The sequence below is a fragment of the Osmia bicornis genome, chromosome 11, assembly GCF_907164935.1.
Source record: "Osmia bicornis bicornis chromosome 11, iOsmBic2.1, whole genome shotgun sequence".
In the NCBI taxonomy this organism is placed as follows: domain Eukaryota; kingdom Metazoa; phylum Arthropoda; class Insecta; order Hymenoptera; family Megachilidae; genus Osmia; species Osmia bicornis.
The window spans coordinates 6,631,649-6,650,358 of NC_060226.1; the positions used below are offsets into that span (position 1 = coordinate 6,631,649).

Below are 18,710 nucleotides of genomic sequence, written 5' to 3' on the forward strand. Positions count from 1 at the left end.
CATCGTTTACGTTAGTCGATCAGTAACGAAAAAAGCCGAAGATTTGGCGGTTAATTTAATTCAACCGTTATTTTAGTAACTTGCATTAGTATTCGAAAGTTGTACTTGTACTTTGTGGTTATTCATTTGATTTGTGTATAATTCAGGTATAGTAAAGAACAACTGTTAGTTTATTCTCAACAAGGTTAAACATTTTACTATTTATTTAATACAATATTAAAAGCCATAAAAAAATAAACAAATATTTGTATTGCTTGTAACTTGTACATTATCATCTATATTTCTAAAACAAATTAAAAAACATTGTGGTTTATTAGTGTTTAGTATGATAATCTAAAACATTCCTATAACAGTTAGTTTAAACAGCTACCATAACCTATTAAGTTCATAAACTTAGTATTGCATATAGATAACCTTTTTTATTCATGCAGATCATGTACTGATCTTGAAGCAATGTTAATTATTAGTATATCAATATAAGCACTAATAAATTGCAGAATCCTAATAAAAAAATTATTTTAAAGAACATCTAAAATTAAAGATTAGTTACCATTTAGGATTATGATATATTCTCATTGATTGCATCTCCAACAATGTGACCCATTTCTTTATCATATTGTAAAACAAAACTGTGGTGATAACCACGTTTACATAGAATCGCATCGACAGAAGGATGCGTAAATTTCAAATGATTGAAATATTTAACTGGAGCCCAGCCATCACAATTACCATAATAGAACCATAATTTATCACCATACTTGGAAATTATATCATCGTCTCGATCTTTCACAACTTCCATTTCTTCTTCTGCCATTTTAATTACTTTTTTCAAACTATGAGGGTTTAACAATTGAAGTGTTGCCTTATTATACTTTCCGGGAATGCTGTATGCCATCACACTAATTATAAAAAGTTGTAAAAACTGTGGAAGGCAGAACAAAATCCAACAAAGGAAAATCAATAAACTTTGAATTTTTGTAATCTGAAAGAAGAGAACAATGATATAATTGACATCTTATGGTACTATATATGGTTCAATGTTAATAGAACTTACAAATTTAGTAAAGAATTGTCCATTTCGACTTTTGGCCATGTGTTCTATAGTTGGAAACAATAGATAACATTTAGCTACTTTTTTAGCAATGAGATCATCTTTTAACATATTCAAAATCATCCAACAGCCTATGGAATGACCAACAAGATGCAATCTTGCGTCTTCTGGTACATACTTTCTAATAAATTCTTTCTGTAATGAAATTATAGCAAATAACAGGGTCTTGTTTCTTGAAAGAGGACTAACATTTAATAAATAAAAGGAACCTTATGCTGCAACTGTGCCATTAAACTATAATGTTCATTCCAGGTTGAATCATTTGGCATTGTAACACTTAAGTTGCTTGGTGGTTGTACATGTCCTGCGTGTCCAATTACCCAAACTGGCACTTCAGTTGGAAGCCTTAACTTTAAAGTTCTTGCAAATCCTTCATAAAATTCTGGAATGCCAGGATTCCCTGGAATAACAACTACCACATCTTTTTTACCATTTTCTGCAACACCTTCTTCTACCCAACGACCTTCTGCAATAACTTGGGTAGGCACGCTACTCCATCTTAGCATGGCACGCTGCATATTGTATTTTACTGTAATCAATTTGAACAGCATATTGGAATTACAATCACAATTATAGACCAGAGCTAATGATATGGATTCCTAACCATTAAATACGGTTAAAATATTGTAAAGTACTATAAATTTTAATATAAAATTTCTTATTGTTACCTTTTAATATTACAAATTTATCATTTAAATATATCACATATATGATAAATGTTTAATAATTTTATGAATAATAATTATTTCAACAGCGTACGAACCTGCTTGAAGTACGAATTACAATTGCTGCTTTAATTAAGAAAAATGAATGAATTAATGCTATTAATTAAGTAATAAGTCTAATAAATATAGAGAAACATTTACTGTATTACTGTTGCATCCAATGCTGCTTTGAATGTGTATTACATTCAAAGTACTTTAACGGTAATGCATTTCATATGACAAATAAACCTTATGACACTTACATATAGACTTTATTACAAACATAAGAAGTTTTATATTAACAACATAGATAATATAATCATAATACAATATAGATTATATTTTGAAGAGTTTTGTAAAAATTTGAAATTGTGGAACTACCATTATGGCAGACCTTACCGACACGTGCCGAAATAGCTCAGCTGGGAGAGCGTTAGACTGAAGATCTAAAGGTCCCTGGTTCGATCCCGGGTTTCGGCAGGGTTTAATTTTTATTTTTATTAACATATGTATTAAATACGATCCATACTTAATTTTGTTCTATAAATCATTTAAAGCAATATTTATCATAGTATCTCTAATAAGCAAGCAATTACTACATCTAAAATTTGACACGATTGATTGAAATATTAATCATATACATGTATTTTATGATTTATATTCTGTGCCTTTTAATAACAAACATGTTTACTTTATATCAATAGGAAAAATGAATTATATCAATTTTTCATATAATAATTGACCGTAATTCTAAGTCGAGTCAATAATTATATTGTATTGAAAGAAAAAGGTTTAATGACATTTCAGTTATTAATAAAGTAAATTAACTTTTACGAATTTAACAATAATGTATACAAATATTTTGCAAGTCTTTATCTTTTCAACAAATATCCAAGTATATGCAATTACAGCAATCTAAATCTTAAGAATCGCATAAAACATTATTGAGTGTTTCAGTAGATAACCATCACAGAGTTTTGAAGTTTATACTTAAAGAATTAATTCATTTTTCCTCAAATTGAGGAATTCCACAATGAGTTTGAAATCCCTTTTCATCGCTTATTTGTATTATTTTCAATTTGCGCTTAATCACAATTGATTGACTATTTCTCTTATGACGCAGTCAGCGAAAGTATCATCAAGTAGGGACCGGAATTGGACGCTTAAACGCAGCAACAACCATTATTTTGCTATAAAAATTCGTTTTAAATTTTGATAGGCGGCCGAAGTTGGTGGTCCGCCATTTTGGTAGCTCCTCTGGCACAATATTTCCCACGGTACGGGCAAGTGATCGAGAGAAAGAGAGAGGCGTTGAGTTGTACCACTGATTCTGGCTCATGGAAAGATGGCGGAAGGTAATTTGGATACGCGTCATATTGCCTCTTGTTTAGGGCGCATGCGCAAACCAAGTGTGTGTGGCTGCGATGGTGTCGGTAGGCGGAGCGATATCCAGAAGCAGCTTGTACCGGGTGGTACCGCATCACTGTCAGCAAAAACCGCATAAAACGGTACCACTCGCTCCTCTGCTATACCAGGCGGCAAGAGGAGGTTTGAGTGGTTCGTGGGGCAGGGCGGAAGTTCAAGGTAGTCACCGAGCCACAAGGGAAACGCCATATTGACGATGACGCGTACGCATCGTCAGGTATGATCAAATGACTGTTTTTCCGTATCGTTTCGAACTCGATCGCTGCAAAAACATTTGTATTTTATTCGATCATTGTCTATTACGCTCCTGCAGTGTGAGCAATTCCTCCTTTTATATAGAAATGATCAGTATTCATGTCTATACGACTGATCTTCGCGCGATGACGATACGGTAGGGTACTCGATAATTTTGGGCATTTAAGGCTTTGAGAGCGGGCACTTCCAAGAAACAGGGCATCATTGAGTATCGATGGCTGTGTGCATTCTTCACAGTCCATTTTTGTACGTAGGACAGCTATTAATTTATTGGCTATTTGTTTGTTTCAGATGACAGCTATATATTCATTGACTGTCTGGGCGAGGGAGTCGACTGCACGAACGTACGTGAGTGATGCGTGTGACCAAAAGGCGTTTTTAACAGGTAATTAACGAGTACCTACCGTAATATTCACGCATTGAAGTATATTTTGAAAGTCCGTTTTCCGAGGTTTAAATGGAAGACAATTAATGCTCCATCTTCATAAGCACATTATTACACTTTCACTATCATAACACCACTGTTAGCAATTAGAATATCATATCCAGTCTTCAGCTCATGGCTCCCCATATAGGGTTTTACTAACGGTCCAGTTTGGTCCCAAACTGATTACCAAGTCACCAAGTTATTAGCGCAATAATGGTGTCTACAGTAATAACTAGCATAATAGTGGGACTTTTCTGGAATGATAATTTTGGTCCAGTTGTGGCTATGGGCCATGAATGCTTAATCTATCCTTCCAATACTGGACCATTACTATCTTAATTATTACGCCAATATTAATGGCGTTTTACGATGTCGGGCTTGGCCGAATTATTCTTTCAGCCATGTTCACATTTTTATCATACTATTACGATTCGGAAAAGGAAATAAACACACAAGTATTTAATCATGTTTTTACAATTGTAATGTTACAAATATGGACATGAGTACATATAAAGGCTTCTCGTTCAAGTCTATATTTTTTGCCGTTGTTTCCGATCGTCTTCTCTATCAACATCTTGGGACATCCAATCTTAATTGATTTATTACATAACACTGATATTGTGAGTACATAATATTGCTGATGGCGCGCACTTATATGCTAAGTATAGGTCAGTATAGAGGTTAGGTTGACATTCATACAGGGTTACCTCCACTTTTAGAGCCGACTAATGCAATTGGTAATGTACCAATTGAAATTATCTAATGAAATTTTTTTCTAATCAAACGTCTCCTGTAGATATCTTACCATCTTTGAGGTATCTATAACAGGCCATTTGAATATCTCGGCAGTTATTAATGATAGAAAAGAATTGCATTAGGGCATAAGTGGACATTGTAGGGAACATCGGAAGGTACTGTGCGTTTCTGACAAAGTGCGTGTGGCCATTCCAAGGTAAGGGGGGAAATATGATCGCTCCGCCCAGATCGATCGATTTCCAGTAGATGTGCGTTGGTTTATTAGTAAATGTGATCATTTTGACAAATGACAAAATAGCGTGAATCATGTTGCTGCAGTTGTATTAGAGAAAGGTGGGTTCTACGGCAAGCCAATAGAACCCGCATTTCTTTTGCGCGACTTTGTCAGCGGTGCACAGTATGTGGGACATCCTGTATACGAGCTGTGTTCGCTTGGACATCTGAAAAGGGATAAAGCATTTGCTCCATAAATCCCCGCTTTCGAGGCTTCAAAGGTGTGCCGTTCTAAGAAACGGGGAGTTATCGAGCGTTAGTGGCATGCGTGCTTTTTTCATAGTCTTCACGTGACGTAGGTGTATATTCATTAGGTGTTGAGTACTTTGCCCGGAAAATAAAATAACACTTAAGCGATTGTAAAAATTTTCAACATTTTTTATTTACTGTAAGTTTTATATTACATTTGCAAGCAGTAGATAACTAAAAAAGTTAGGTTCTTCCTCGATGTAAGTCCTCAAATACGTTTATCACAAAGGTTTCATTCACTCCATCAATCAAACGTTATCTAGATGTTGAGATATCACACGTTGCATGCAAAAAGTTAAATAAAGATTGTCTGATAACAGATTTATATTAATAGAAAATCTCTAAACATCAACAAAATTTATTGATGATGTTTATTCCTTATAAAATATTAACGCTTGAGAAGATAAACCGAAAATATCTTTTCTTGTATATTTATCATTAGTTTATGTAACGTGTTGGATATCTAATTCAGCGATAAAGCAGTGGTTTCAATTTCCCGCGCGAATGGCGATATAAAGATCGATTGATCGATACGATATAACTAACCTAATTTCTTCTTGAGTATTTTCGTACTCTTATGGTGTCACAAATAATAAGACGTATATCGTATATAATTTATCAAAAAGTGTCTTTATTATACCAAAAATTACAAAATTTATAATCAGTATTTGACAAAACAAACAAATATAATAACGTCGTAGAGAGTTAAACGTCAAAATCACGAGTACCTACCTGATACTTACCGTCAAACTGTTAAGTTTAATCCCTCTCTTCCCCGCAAAGTACATTACACTTTGAGAAAACGCGGGAAAAGATTCAAGTTTCATGATAGGTTCCGTGGGAGTAACGACGGTAGGTGTTATTCACGGGGTAGGATGTGTTCGAGGGCGTGGCTTCCGCGAGATTCTCAACCCCGGTTGGGCGTTTCCTCGGTTAACCGGTAATGCCGGTAGTGGGGGTGACTTCATCGAACCCCGTCAGCCGCAGTCACAATTCAACCGTTCGATGGTGAGCATGCTATAATGTGACGCGTTACGGGTGGATCTCTTTTTACCGGAAGTAAAGATTATTCACTCGTCTATTGAATCTCAACGTACACACAGTATTTCGAAACAAGTTGTTTCTCGTTTGACTCGTATAAAAACATTGTTCAGTGATAACTTTACCCAGTGAGCGATTGATACGAATCAAAGACGCTCGGATACAAACTCCTGCTGAATACGAGTGGATTAAACGTTCGTAAAAGTGATCCAGTGTTTCCGTGTGAAAAGTAAATCGTTTTATTTATGTTCATAAAGTTCTCTGGTTATTCGATCGGTTACAAACGTTTCGTTTGTTGCATCGTACCTTTAAGCCGGCCGGCACCCGCATTAAAGGGAATATAGCGGAAGCGTTCAAGTCACGTACACCATTTCTGACTCTATCCCCGGCGTGATTTTCTTTTCATATTTAATTCCTCGATCGATTTCTGAGTTAAATTGTCAAATACTGACTCGACGATCAATCTTGTTTCCGTGAAACTTCTAAAAACTCCATAACGTCGAGATGAACGCTTATTTGCTACGATACCGTCAGAAATACTCTGAAAAACTGTAGAAATTATTATCCACTGGATATTTCAAGATACTCGTTGAAAATGTAGCTTATTACTACCCGTACTTCGAGTACCTTCCTTCTGAAGAAGGACGTTATGGTAAACGGAATTCATCGTCCATCGATTTCGTTCTGTATTCCGTTTTACTGAACGAGAATCGGTTGAAGCTCCGCTTTTCGCTTTAAAGAAAGGAACATTTTTTTCTTATTGTTTGGTTGTAACGGTTCAGTGCCCTCGGGAAGCCATGAGCGATATACCGCGTTTCGGAGTGAATATTATTCAACGTTTCGCGAACTTTGTTCAACAGTTTTAAAGTGATCTCTCTATTGTGTGTATTTCTTAGTGAAATTTAACGTTTCACGGTGGATAAGTGAAGAAACAAGTGGATTATTGTGGCATGGAGTAACTATCCGACGGCTAGTTGTCGTTTCTTCGCCCCCATCAAAGGATTATGATTCTGTGAACGGATATTTATCAGCCGCTTGGAGAATTTCCTCCAGGATGATCGAAACTTATCTTCACGTCGGATTCGCATAGTCGCCACAGTGGAGTTCTGCTTAATCGCAGGTAAATATTGTCATGCCTTAAGACCGCGTACACGCAAAACGGGTCCGTGAATCGAGCTTGTCCATTCGTGCTTGCCTCGTTTTTCTGAACGCAAAAACATACATATTTACGTTTGCAATTCGTGGTGTCGAGAACGTTCGACATTGCAGGAGAATGCGTTTCTACGCGTCTCGGGTAATTGGAATTATTGCAATTTTTCGAAAAGCATTCTTTCATATTCTTCGCATTCTTTTAATTATAATATTTCTTTGCTATTTACTAAAGCCTTATCGCACTTTCGCGCCTTCTCGTAATATATTACCATTCCGTAGAGTTTTAAGTATTTTTAGTTCAATCACCTTATCAACGGATTATGCAACACGAAGTTGCCGTTTCTTTTTAAATCATCGACGGCTGAACTGTTTACAATTGAGATTGTTATTTCGCTTCCAACAATAGGCGTATATAACACTATCAGAATTGTTTGTGTACTGGACGTAATAAGCTGATTGTAACAAACAGTCAAACGGTATTCTTGATCGTCGACCCAACGCGGTTGCCTTCAGAAATTGTACAAAAGGCATTGTCTTAATTTGGAACAGTTACTTTTGCTATATCTCGTTACGGTATTCATCGCGGTAGCACTCCGATTAATTTAACTTAACATTGGTTAGTTACGCATGTTTTTTTATGGAAGATTATAAAATAAGAAGTCTTGATTATCAAACTATGTTTATGTATAAAAATATTTACTTCATACCTTATCAAGTGTATCGTTCGTCCGATACGTTTGTTTTGAGGTTAATAGTGGTTTTATCGTATCAGAATTTGAACGCCTTCGAAAAGCAGCAAAATCATTTGGTATGCGTGCCATGCGTTTTACCGATAAACAGAAGAGTGTCATACAACTTGATCGTACATTGTCACGTGTACCCCCGGACAAAAAAGATCGCACAATGTAGGGGTGATACAACAAAAGTACTTTTCCAATGAAAAAAAATCAACTTATTCACCCTTTACACTTCAAATGACGATCTAACTGTTCTTGGAAGGGTTCTATTGTTTTATACTTTCACACAGTTGGTATTAATTATAAAATGCACAATGTTAGATCACATATAGTAGTCTGTAGTAAATGTATTGCATAAATAGCATCAGAGGGATAGAAAGAACTAAAGCTTCGAGGAATATTCTTTAATTTGAAAATTATTCTAAGTTTAAGACAGTTTTCACGCATACGTATGAGAATTAAAACAGTCTGTTAAGAATGGGCAGAATTGAAAATCCAAACAAATGATAATTACAATGAAAGAAGGATGAAACGCTCCACAAAATATTAACCCTTTGCATTCTTTACATTTCTTTGTATTCGCTCAACAAAAACTCTTGTGTTTCATTATTTTCCTGTTAGAAATAATATATGTTAAAGCATTCATGAGAAATAAACTATATTTGTTTTTGTTTACTACATACATATGTTTACTATGATAAGAAAATGTCAAGCCAACTTGACACAGAAGTTCAAAGGTTTAAATATTAATTTATGTTTATAAATGAGGAAAACTTTGATTTTTTCTTAGTAAAACTGAACTTCTGTAAATGTAACAGAACACTTGTATTTTTAAAGTGTTTGATTTAATATTTAGAAACAGTTATATGCGATACATTATTCTTTTCTCTTGTACTTTTGTTTATTATTGATCAACATAGTAATAGACACACCCCATGCATTAATTGCATAGGGAGTTCAGTTTTTTCATATAAAATACGAGTAATAGTAATAGTCTATTACTCAGGATTTTGTGATAATTCTGCCCATACTTATAAACAGATGAATTATTCGCAATATATAACATCTTTCTTGCTAATCTTCGTTAAGTACTCATCTGAAAACGTGTACATAACCTAACTTCAACTACCTTAGACACAGACCCCTTAAATATTATAGTCGAATTTTAATGATAAATTTTTAATCAGGCTCAAGTTGAATGGCGCTTTTTTCTGTTTCTTTTCTTTTGCAATATTAATATTTACAACAAATTTATTGCGATAAGCAATAGCTGATCTTATCTCATGGGGGGTTCCATGTGCAAAAAATGAAAGCGTTATTTCAATCTTCTAAATTATTTCTAATAGGATGGAAACTTGAATAGAATCGGTATGTGTAATTTTTGTGGAGCACAGTTGTTGTTTTCTGTAACGATAGAATTTCGTAACAGGCACAGAAATATAAAAGATTACACTCGATCGTATAGACGTAATATCTAACAAACACGTTTATTTTCTACCGTATCTCGTGAAATCGCTCGTTTCTTATATACGAATAACGTTTCGTGTATCGATCATGGATTTCTTTCACATTTTTCACCACATTTAGTGGATTCCCTGCGCTCTCCTGTTGTAACATTTCTGTCGGTATGATTTCATGATTGCTCGTATTACCGACAACGACAAATCGAAAAATGGCGCTTTTTATTCGGATATTAAAATACGTCCTCCGTCGATAAGAACTACGTTAGCAGTTTAGTTTTTCCAACATCAAATTCCGGAAATTCGTTTTATTTTTTGTTATTTCACTCTTTTTTGCAAGCTAAGATTATTTAAAACGAAATTTCTCTAAAATATTCGTTTTGGTAAATTACGTAAGTTTCAATTAATTTCAAGAAAAAATCCGAAGGCTTATGTTAAATTTTGAATTAAATAAAATGTGGTGGCGCCCTATTCGCATCGTACCCTATGTACAGTCAGTTTAATTTCCGGTCATAAAGCACAAAGTTGTATACTTGAAGCGTGGGATTAAGATTAAAATAACAGTATAAATGTATTCCGTACAACGGAATAAACGAAGTTCTCGTTTCGCAGAAGATAGAACCGCACACCTCGCAGGTCAGTTTTCTCAAACTTTCTCTTACACGGTTTAGTCTCGGCTGACCCTTTTCCTAAATGCATTCTATTGCCCATCTTTTATGAGCACGTACAGAGGCAAACCATAGTTTCTACAAACTAGAATTAACGTACAGTTCGAACGTTTAGAACCAAGCAGTGTAAGTTTGAAATTACTGGTTTAGAATTATATCTTCAATTGTTAATAAATTTGTATAATCAATTAAATTTATTTAGTATTTTATATGCATCTTTATTTCGGTTTGTTTTCACGTTGCAATTTTTATGGAAAAAAAAAATTAAAATTATTCAGAAACCATATACAATAATTATGCCATCTGCTAGTAAGAAATAAATTTATGGAAATAAGTTATTTGGTTTTTCAACGATCGAGTACTTATCAGGTGTCCAAATAATGAAATTAAAAAAATTGATTAAAAGTTGAGTTGATCAGGGTAGTTACTGAGTAAATCAAATTAAACCTATACAAAATCGTGAGAATGCATAAAACACGTCGAAGTGAATAATAAACAATTCTCGCGTAGCAATTTAAAGCCTTTTCTCTGTTTTCTCTGATCTAATAAACAATACATAACAGAGAGTATTCGGTTCTTTTATTCGACGGGAACTGGCGTCTCTCGGAAGCGACGGTGCCAAACGTACGGTCGAAATATTTAGCGTTATGGGCAAACGAATCTCGTTTATTCTATAGATTACGAATTCCGGTACTTATTCCAATCGATTTAGGCAGTTTTTCAAGCGTTAAACGATCGTTGCTTCCTAAAGTTATCGTTGAATAGACGACGTTTAGTTACCATCATTCAAACCGGAAACTGTACGATCTACCCAAGTATAAAAAATACATATATTTTACAGTAACGTGGTAAAAATTGGGTAATATTTTCCGATCAATCTTGTTCTCCATGGAAGATCATTTTACCGATTAATCCGTTACTCGTTAACTTTAATCGCTTTCATTTTAGTGTCGCCCTAGTAGTTGTAGGTTAAGCAAGCGTTAAGTGATAATTTTTGGTGGAGGATCGGTAGGTTAATGTAACGCGGGGGAATATTTAACGAATTTTCGTTTGGTGCAGCTGGGAGTTGGAAGTGAGGTTAGGTTAGATGAAGCTAGGCGAGGCGTGGTAAGGTGAGGCGAGACGAAGCGAGCCAACATCGAACGTGTGTTCCAAAGGTTATAAAAACCGGTCCTTGGTTTTGCCAGACGAAACATCGTGGCGAGCAAAGGCGGGTAGAAGCGAGCAGAGGCAATGTTCCGGCTGCTTCGCCAAAGGAACGCTCGGAAATGACGAGGTTTAGCAAAGTCGCCTGCGAATCACACGTGTTTAACCATATTTACCCTTTTCTCCGTGGTGACAGTTTCGATAGGGAGGTGCAAGACTTTTCCAAAGATTCTCCTTAAGTTCTTCCAAGACCAAAAGCAAGTGGTAGGCAATTCCTTCCCTTTAACCTCTTCCTTAACCAAGAGAAGCCTTCGTTGCACCCAGGTGTACAATCTACGGTAGAATATTAGCGATATCCATCGATAACCCATCACTGTTGTGTACCAAGGTGGGTGGAGGGGCTGTAGTGACTTGGTACTTGGTACTAGAGGCGCGGTTGATATTTTATTGATACATAACGATAAATCGCTAATATAATTAAGATATACTTAAGGCTAATGGAAATGGACCGAGGTAGAATATAACGAATAATTTTATCATTGAAATTTATTTTTATTCGAGCTTCAAGGAAGTGTTCGTTCGAACGTGTACAACATCGAAGTTCATATTTAAAAACTCGATAAGATAATAGCGGATTACATACATTTTCAAATAATTATATAAACACGTGTTAAAGCACGGTTAATTAAAAATTTAGAAGGCCACCGCGGCCTCCGTAATCCGAACAAGGATTAATAATCCACGCTCGCTAAATTTATAATTGAAAATCACTAAATTAAATAACGATTGCGAAAGAGAGTTTAATAAACGCAAGATACACTATTATCAGTAGCATAAACCAGTATGTTCATCGTGATTCTGACAAAATAGTCGGGGTCAGAGTTGAGTTGGCTCCGCTGGCAGATTGTTAACCTTTCTGATACGGCGATGTAACGTTACGCGGAAATCACAGACATTTTTGTGTAATGAGTGGTCCCTGATAAAATTAGTATTGATCTTCGTACAAACGGAGGAAAAGAGCATGAATGAAAAATCAAAATATATATTTTTTTTTAATTTATTTATTGGTCTGTCGTTTTTCTTCATTTTGCATAAGATACCGCTTGGTGTTACAATTGGAACAGTATTACGATTAAATACTGTATGTCCAGCGATTATAACGATACGGTAACACGAATATGTTGGTAAAAAAATGCCTGTCGACGAAAGTCGACGCTGGTACACCGAGAAGGTTAACGCCTGCCTGTGCACGTTGTTGAAGCTTTGTGAAATACGAGAATAAGGGGCGTCCGAGGTGGAGACCGACCGATTACTCCGTCGATTAATGACGAATGGTTAACGAACCATGAAAATCATTCGACGCGTGTACGGGCAACTTGCCTGGAAAAGATGAGGCTTCGCTTTTCGTCGATACGTATTTTTCCCGTGCTTTTAACACACTTTTTTCTCTGACAAGCTCATTCGTAGATTAAGATCTTTAGCGAAATGACGATGAAAAAATAATCCACCCCTTTGCTGCTTACATTTGGGTAAATAGGTAAGGGTCGAAGGGGGAGGGGGGTTGGCTCTTCAAAAAGAAAGACTGGAATTCCTATATTATCAGAAATAAAAGAATTTAGACTGAAATGCACCATTTAATGCAATAGATTATTGATATAGTTTTAGAGAAAAGCTAGAGGATTCATCTTATTGTTAGTCGAAGGTTTCAGTTTCATGACATAAAAGTGCAGCAAAGTAGCATTCATGGCATACCAATTTAAAGCTTAAGATTTGACGAAAATGACTACATCAATTTTTCATTAATATTTTTCATACAGAATGGCTGGGTCTTCATTGGAACACGTAATGGATTAACAAATTTATGATTTATCATTAGTGTTGCCAATTAGCGTTTCGACAAATGATTAGCTTATGTACATCAAGAATATTGACGAAACTCTTTTATGCTCATTTTCATGAAATCTCAAGCTTTAATTCGATATGTCACAAGTGTTATTCTGCAATACTTTTATGTCATCAAATTGTGTCAGACTTTCTGCATTTCGAAATTTCTATGATACAATCTAATAATCACCTAAATTTGTTTCTTTCATTTTTCATGTCTCAAAAAAAAAAAAAGAAAAGGATAAATAGATAGAATTTTGAAACGTTTAAATACTATTTCAGAGGAACCATATTTTATACGAAACTCATTCCTCTTTATTACGAATGATATTTTTGAATCAGACTAAAAACGCGGAAATGCACGAAGTGTGCACATGCAGATAATTTTTCGAGCCTCTCCGTTCGATAATTAAAATGGAAGGCAACGTTGTACGCAATACCACGTTGAAACAATGGAAAGTGTGCGTTACAAAAGAAACAGTATGCGTGAGTTATATCCTTTCGACGATCTAAACGTTGTACATGCTCTGGAAACTTGGCACATTTTTTAATTTCAAATAAGCTAATTTGTGTTAGACCGTTATGAAACTTCTGTCTGCTGATAAACATAGAATAGAAATTTAATTTTTGAGAGAATCTACCGTAATGAATAACGTGTAACCGTGTCCCATGAACTATGGAAAGAACGCTCGATAATTCCTCGCCTCTAGTTGCCGAAAAGGCGGGAAATTATCGTATGGCCACTGTACAAGGTTTTACTGTATTATCAGTATCGTGCAGTTTCGCAGTGACGTAAATAAATGAATAAATCATGTTCGTAAAGAACGGCCGAGGAGGAAGAGCCGCGATGTTGATTGGACAAAATTTCGCAATACGGCGCTAAGATTGACGGGGAACCGGTTCCCCTTTGGCGCGAAGGAAAGAAGAGGATCCTTTATGTCCTTTTCATCCTCTTTCTATCTTTGGCGCGCGCGCACGCGCAACCTCTCATTGGTCTGTTTTCGTACGCTTCGCTCCGACCGTTTGTTTTCTCTCTTTTCGTCGTCTTCCCTTTGGCTTTTACCAGTCACGTCCTCCAACAGGTACCAGCACGTAAAATGTACTCACGACATTAGTCCTACGCGAAACATGATTCGTGCTAGCCAACGAGGTTCTACCGTATTCTATGCACACGTGTACGCTTCATTCCGTTTTCGCAGGATACATAATTTTTCTTGTGAAAATCGTGTGTGCGTATCGAATAATAGAAGATTACTTCCTCGTCCAATAAGGAAACCGTACCAAGTGTTCTTAGATTTTAATGAGCATTTTCATATCGGTAGATGATACGAGTTTCCTTGTGTATGGTTTTGAGCATACAGGTGCATCTCAACCGAAATAAGACGAATTGGTTAATTAAATCATTAAGAGGTAGCATAATTGATGCCGCGACGCTTAGGGATAATTTGCGTCGCAACATCAATCGCTGCTAATTTCGTGTATTTTCACAGAGAAAAGTGTAAAAGTAACAGAATATAAAATTGCAAAGTCGTTTTAACCACGGTTGTACCGGAGACCGTGACGTAAGTCCCGTTTCCTGTTTGGCCGGTATGACCCGACCCTGCTACGACCGTCGACCTGAGGTCTTTTTCTTCCATCGATATCGTCTCCTGGCATATACCGTAGCTATAATTAAATTTACCCTATTTAACTACCTTTACACGGATAACTATTGATCCTCGAGTGACCTGAATGTGCGAACATTTTGGAGAATGCATAAAAGAGAAATAATCAACAGGCAATTCTGGTCGAACGTTTTTCTAACGTTTATTGCTGATAAATTAGAGTTGAATTGTTATTGGATGTTGTTAAACCTTCTTTATTATTATGGTAATATAGTTTCATTGACATAGAATGATGACAAGTGTTATTCATTTTACGACTTCTGCAATTTTATCTTCCTTTTTCTACTCAATTGAAAGTTATTAATTGAATTATATTTAAGTGCTTCGTAATATAGGCTGCAAAACGACTATTTTTCAAATTGTAATTAGCAGTTAATAAAATAGATAAAAAAACTTAGGCTTCCACTACCTGCCTTGTTTCTCTTGTTTCTCCCGACTTTCCCGACTCTTCTTAGATTTTTCTGAAATCTCCCCGCTTTCTTCCAAGATCGAAGGCAAGTGGTGGAAATCTCCTCCCTTAACCAAGGGAGCCTATGTTGCACCCAGGTGTACATACAGTTGTCCTAAGTCTTAAAATAAAGAAAAAAGACTATGCACATTTGGGGTGCACGACGACTGCTGAGGACACATATTTCTATGACCTGAATAGACAATTAAAAATGCTCGTGTATCAATGCTCGAATCGAAGAAAATTAACGTTTAACCCTTTGACCGCGTACAGCGCCTGAAGGCGTCTAACGAGAAGTGCTCGTTTAGGGCGCACGATGCCGAAGGGCGTCCAACACGAGGTGCTCACTTGGGTGCCTACAGGCGGTTTTCGTTTGTTACCAAAAATTACTCCTTCTTCAATTCGCCTTTCTTCTACTCAATAATACTCCCACTGGTATTTCGTATAATCAATGAGAAACTAATTAAACAAGGAACCACGTTGCCACCGCTCCACAATGAAAGGGTTAATGAATGATTCATAGAATTTTTTTTCGTTTCGTTCGCTTGTCTGTAGACGTACTTACGTAAACAGAAAGTGTAAAAGCACCTTCAAGGCTCGTAGCAGCACTGAGTCATAACAGTGCTGTCCAGGAGAGGAATCCCTGAAGTTTAGTCTGACCATCGCTTTCTAACACAGTAACAGCATCCATACACTTATCGAACCTACTCTTTGACTTAGAGGCAAGTGCGTAACGTATACTCGCATAAGAAGACAGCGAGTGTAGTGTTCATTCGGCCCCGAAAATTTTTTCACTCTGTCGAGGTCTCTTCCTTCCCTACAGTTTAGTCTCCCATCACTCGTCTCTTCCTGTGTTTTCGTAACACACAGACAATCTAATACACAGAAGAAGCGTGGAGCTGTGCGGCTCCGAAATCGGCTCTGCTGGACAGAGCACCGCTCTGACCTCCCTCTTGTCAGAGGGAGGAGCCTCTAATGCGCTATGCTCTGCCACTATTCCTGCTGTCTCTCTTCGGTCTAACACAGTTACACCCTTGCGGGGTAGCGATGGATATTTTGAAGCTTCTTCTTACAACTTTCCAAGCAAACTTTACATATTACAATAGCTACCCCTTATACGATAGCGATCCCTTCGAGGTATCGTCGAACATCGATTCTAACAGGGAATTCTGTGGTAAGAAAATTATCGTGTGACTCTACTGCGTCAACGGATAACTGGGAAAATTATTGTTCGTAAGGCTACTAAATTGTACGCGTAGTCTTTGGTGCGTCGCGAGACGACGCGTTAGCGTGATGCCAAGAATCTAAATGCGTATTCCGAGTGTGTTCGTATGTCGTTGTATGGCCTTGACCCTCACAGACACGGAAGAGACACGCGACGCAATGCCGGAATGTTCTCCACTTTTACGCGCTGGTAGATTTATATTAGCCGCGCGGACACGGAACTTATCCGTTCGGACAAGTATTCTTTAAACCTTTCATAAAGGATGCGCAATCGTTCCGATAATTTAAACCTTCTCCCTTCGACGGACGGATATATACCCTCTCTAAAAATGATCCGTCATTCAAGGGAGGCGTATATATACGCCCATTACAAGTAGTCAGTCGTTTACGGAAGGCGTATACATATATCCGCCCATTACAAGCAGTCAGTCATTTACGAAAGGCTGGTTCACTAACTTTATTTTATAATAAAGATAAAAAAGGCAAAGAACATAACGTAGCAGAGATCTCAGAGAATTCCAAGTCCACTCTGTTTTTTGTCTATCTGAGAATGATAGATCTTTAGGCGATTTCAATGACCTATTACAGAAGGTCATTCCATCTTAAATAAAGGATTAAAACGACGACTATTACGTCATAAGAGATCCTCGAATTGACGTAACATTGCAATCGTTGAACTCCTGGTCATCGGTTTAGGATATTGTTTCTTGGAAGAGTCCCAAACTGAGGACATCATCGAGTGGCTACTTGTAGATGGGACCGTCCTGGCAAATGATAAGAATACCTGTATCTTATCTCTACGACAATATTATAGAAAGTATCTAGTCTAAACTAGTCTACAATTTCTCCTTCAATCACAATTATCAGCTTTATCTCGGTAATCCTAACGCTATAGAGAACATTTGGGAACCACTGGCCCATCTCCTGACCGCTTGTGGCCTAACCGTCCGTCAATCATTTAAGGGACATCCTTCTGCCATCCCCAACCTTAACTTCTCCCTCGCTTCTATTCTACGTACGGCCCTTGACGCGGATTTTTTCCTTGAAAAATTTCGGAGCCGCGTTTGCCAGGGTCGAAGCACGTGTCATCCATAAGTAATTTGGTTGTAGCCATATTTGACAGATTCAACGATACCCAGGCGTACGTCGCCGAGTTCATTAGGGGATTTGCGCTGGATCGAACAGATACGTTCATAATAACGGATGTACCGAGTAGTAATTTCTCAGTGGTTGACTGAAACTTTTGGATCCTTATGTAAGAAGACGAGTCTAGCAGGTTGGCAGATCCTCAGCGAATCTACTGCAAGATAGTTCAGTACCAAGACACCGTATTGCCTCTCTATGTGGCAAGATTCCTGCCTCTCCGAGTAATAGGTCGTCATCCCCCGCCAGTCCATAAAGGCAGTATCACGCTATTTCTCACTCAGCGACGTGGAAGGGGATAGATAACAGCGTGAAATCCTAAAACGAGTAGTTTTGCCAAGCTAGAACGAAGGCTGAAGGCGGAGCCTCGTATGGTAGAGGTGAATCGGTGGGGATAAAGTGGGGGGATAGAGAAATCATCACCAACACAACTGTAACCACACTTCGGCTTTACTTAATAGTGGAAAACACACCAGCCAGAGACGCGACAAAACACCGACTACCGTGCCACGTTTGTCGCGCTTAACAAAATGTGGCTAACCTGAAACGGGCTTAAAATTGCATGCTATATAAACTCTAAACAGAGAAGTGGTAGGGGAATACCCCTACGCGTTCTTTCTCCCCACTACTCTGCACGCGCATGCGCGTTGCGAGCGTCGCTCTTGCCCGGTACAGCTATGCACTGTAAAAAGGCATTTATTTTTATACAGATTAATGAATTGCGGCTCGTTTCGCTCCAGAAACCTAGGCGGGAAAGGGATGATTCTTGATGGTTATTTTGTAGGAGATGACATTTGTAACTTTGCTTGATTATTATATAATCAACAGATACAAATTCATTTTTTATTTCGCAGGAATTCGCATTATGATTTTGCAAAAATTATTCATTTTGAAAGTCAATATAATTTAAAAAAAAAGTCAAATTGGTGAGTTTCATAATATT

The 18,710-nt window shown here is 37.0% G+C and overlaps 2 protein-coding genes, 1 long non-coding RNA gene and 1 other non-coding gene across 9 annotated transcripts in view; 2 read left to right on the forward strand and 2 right to left on the reverse strand.

The window, feature by feature from the left end:
- Nucleotides 1–169: 169 nt before the first annotated feature.
- LOC114873814 (lipid droplet-associated hydrolase) lies at nucleotides 170–2,200 on the reverse strand. Of its 5 annotated transcripts, none has more exons than XM_029182532.2 (5): nucleotides 1,978–2,072; nucleotides 1,875–1,899; nucleotides 1,321–1,640; nucleotides 1,055–1,246; nucleotides 170–982 (listed from the first exon to the last, which is right to left on the reverse strand). In XM_029182532.2, exons 3-5 carry the CDS (start codon nucleotides 1,627–1,629, stop codon nucleotides 560–562), a joined length of 924 nt encoding a protein of 307 aa, XP_029038365.1. In that variant the 5' UTR covers nucleotides 1,630–1,640; nucleotides 1,875–1,899; nucleotides 1,978–2,072; the 3' UTR covers nucleotides 170–559. The 5 variants fall into 5 exon arrangements, with proteins under 5 accessions (XP_029038365.1, XP_029038366.1, XP_029038364.1 ...); XM_029182533.2 differs by having other exon boundaries at nucleotides 1,875–1,902; nucleotides 1,978–2,061; XM_029182531.2 differs by lacking the exons at nucleotides 1,875–1,899; nucleotides 1,978–2,072 and adding an exon at nucleotides 2,079–2,200.
- A 22-nt stretch (nucleotides 2,201–2,222) lies between these two features.
- Trnaf-gaa lies at nucleotides 2,223–2,295 on the forward strand. The gene has a single exon. It is a non-coding gene; the product is annotated as a tRNA-Phe (tRNA).
- Nucleotides 2,296–3,352: 1,057 nt separating this feature from the next.
- The window catches only part of LOC114873803, a 72,274-nt gene continuing 56,916 nt past the window's right edge, over nucleotides 3,353–18,710 (forward strand). The window contains exons 1-2 of one of the 2 annotated variants that reach the window (XM_029182507.2): nucleotides 3,353–3,457; nucleotides 3,787–3,880. In XM_029182507.2, coding sequence (XP_029038340.2) covers nucleotides 3,437–3,457; nucleotides 3,787–3,880 — 115 coding nt within the window. In that variant the 5' untranslated portion in view covers nucleotides 3,353–3,436. Of the gene's footprint in view, nucleotides 3,458–3,786; nucleotides 3,881–6,204; nucleotides 7,362–18,710 lie in introns of those variants that run through there. The other variant, XM_029182508.2, reaches the window with a different exon arrangement.
- On the reverse strand, nucleotides 15,131–18,293 carry LOC114873804. Its single transcript, XR_003788994.2, has 2 exons — nucleotides 15,966–18,293; nucleotides 15,131–15,521 (listed from the first exon to the last, which is right to left on the reverse strand). It is a non-coding gene; the product is annotated as an uncharacterized LOC114873804 (long non-coding RNA).

Bases quoted from the DNA above. Each gene is read 5' to 3' on its own strand.
- LOC114873814 (XM_029182531.2), bottom strand. From the start codon at position 2,100: ATGTTTGTAATAAAGTCTATAT. The intron at 1,641-2,078 runs GTAAGTGTCATA...AATTGATTACAG, and splicing joins GTTTGTAATAAAGTCTATAT to TAAAATACAATATGCAGCGT. The intron at 1,247-1,320 runs GTTCCTTTTATT...ATTTCATTACAG, and splicing joins TGGCACAGTTGCAGCATAAG to AAAGAATTTATTAGAAAGTA.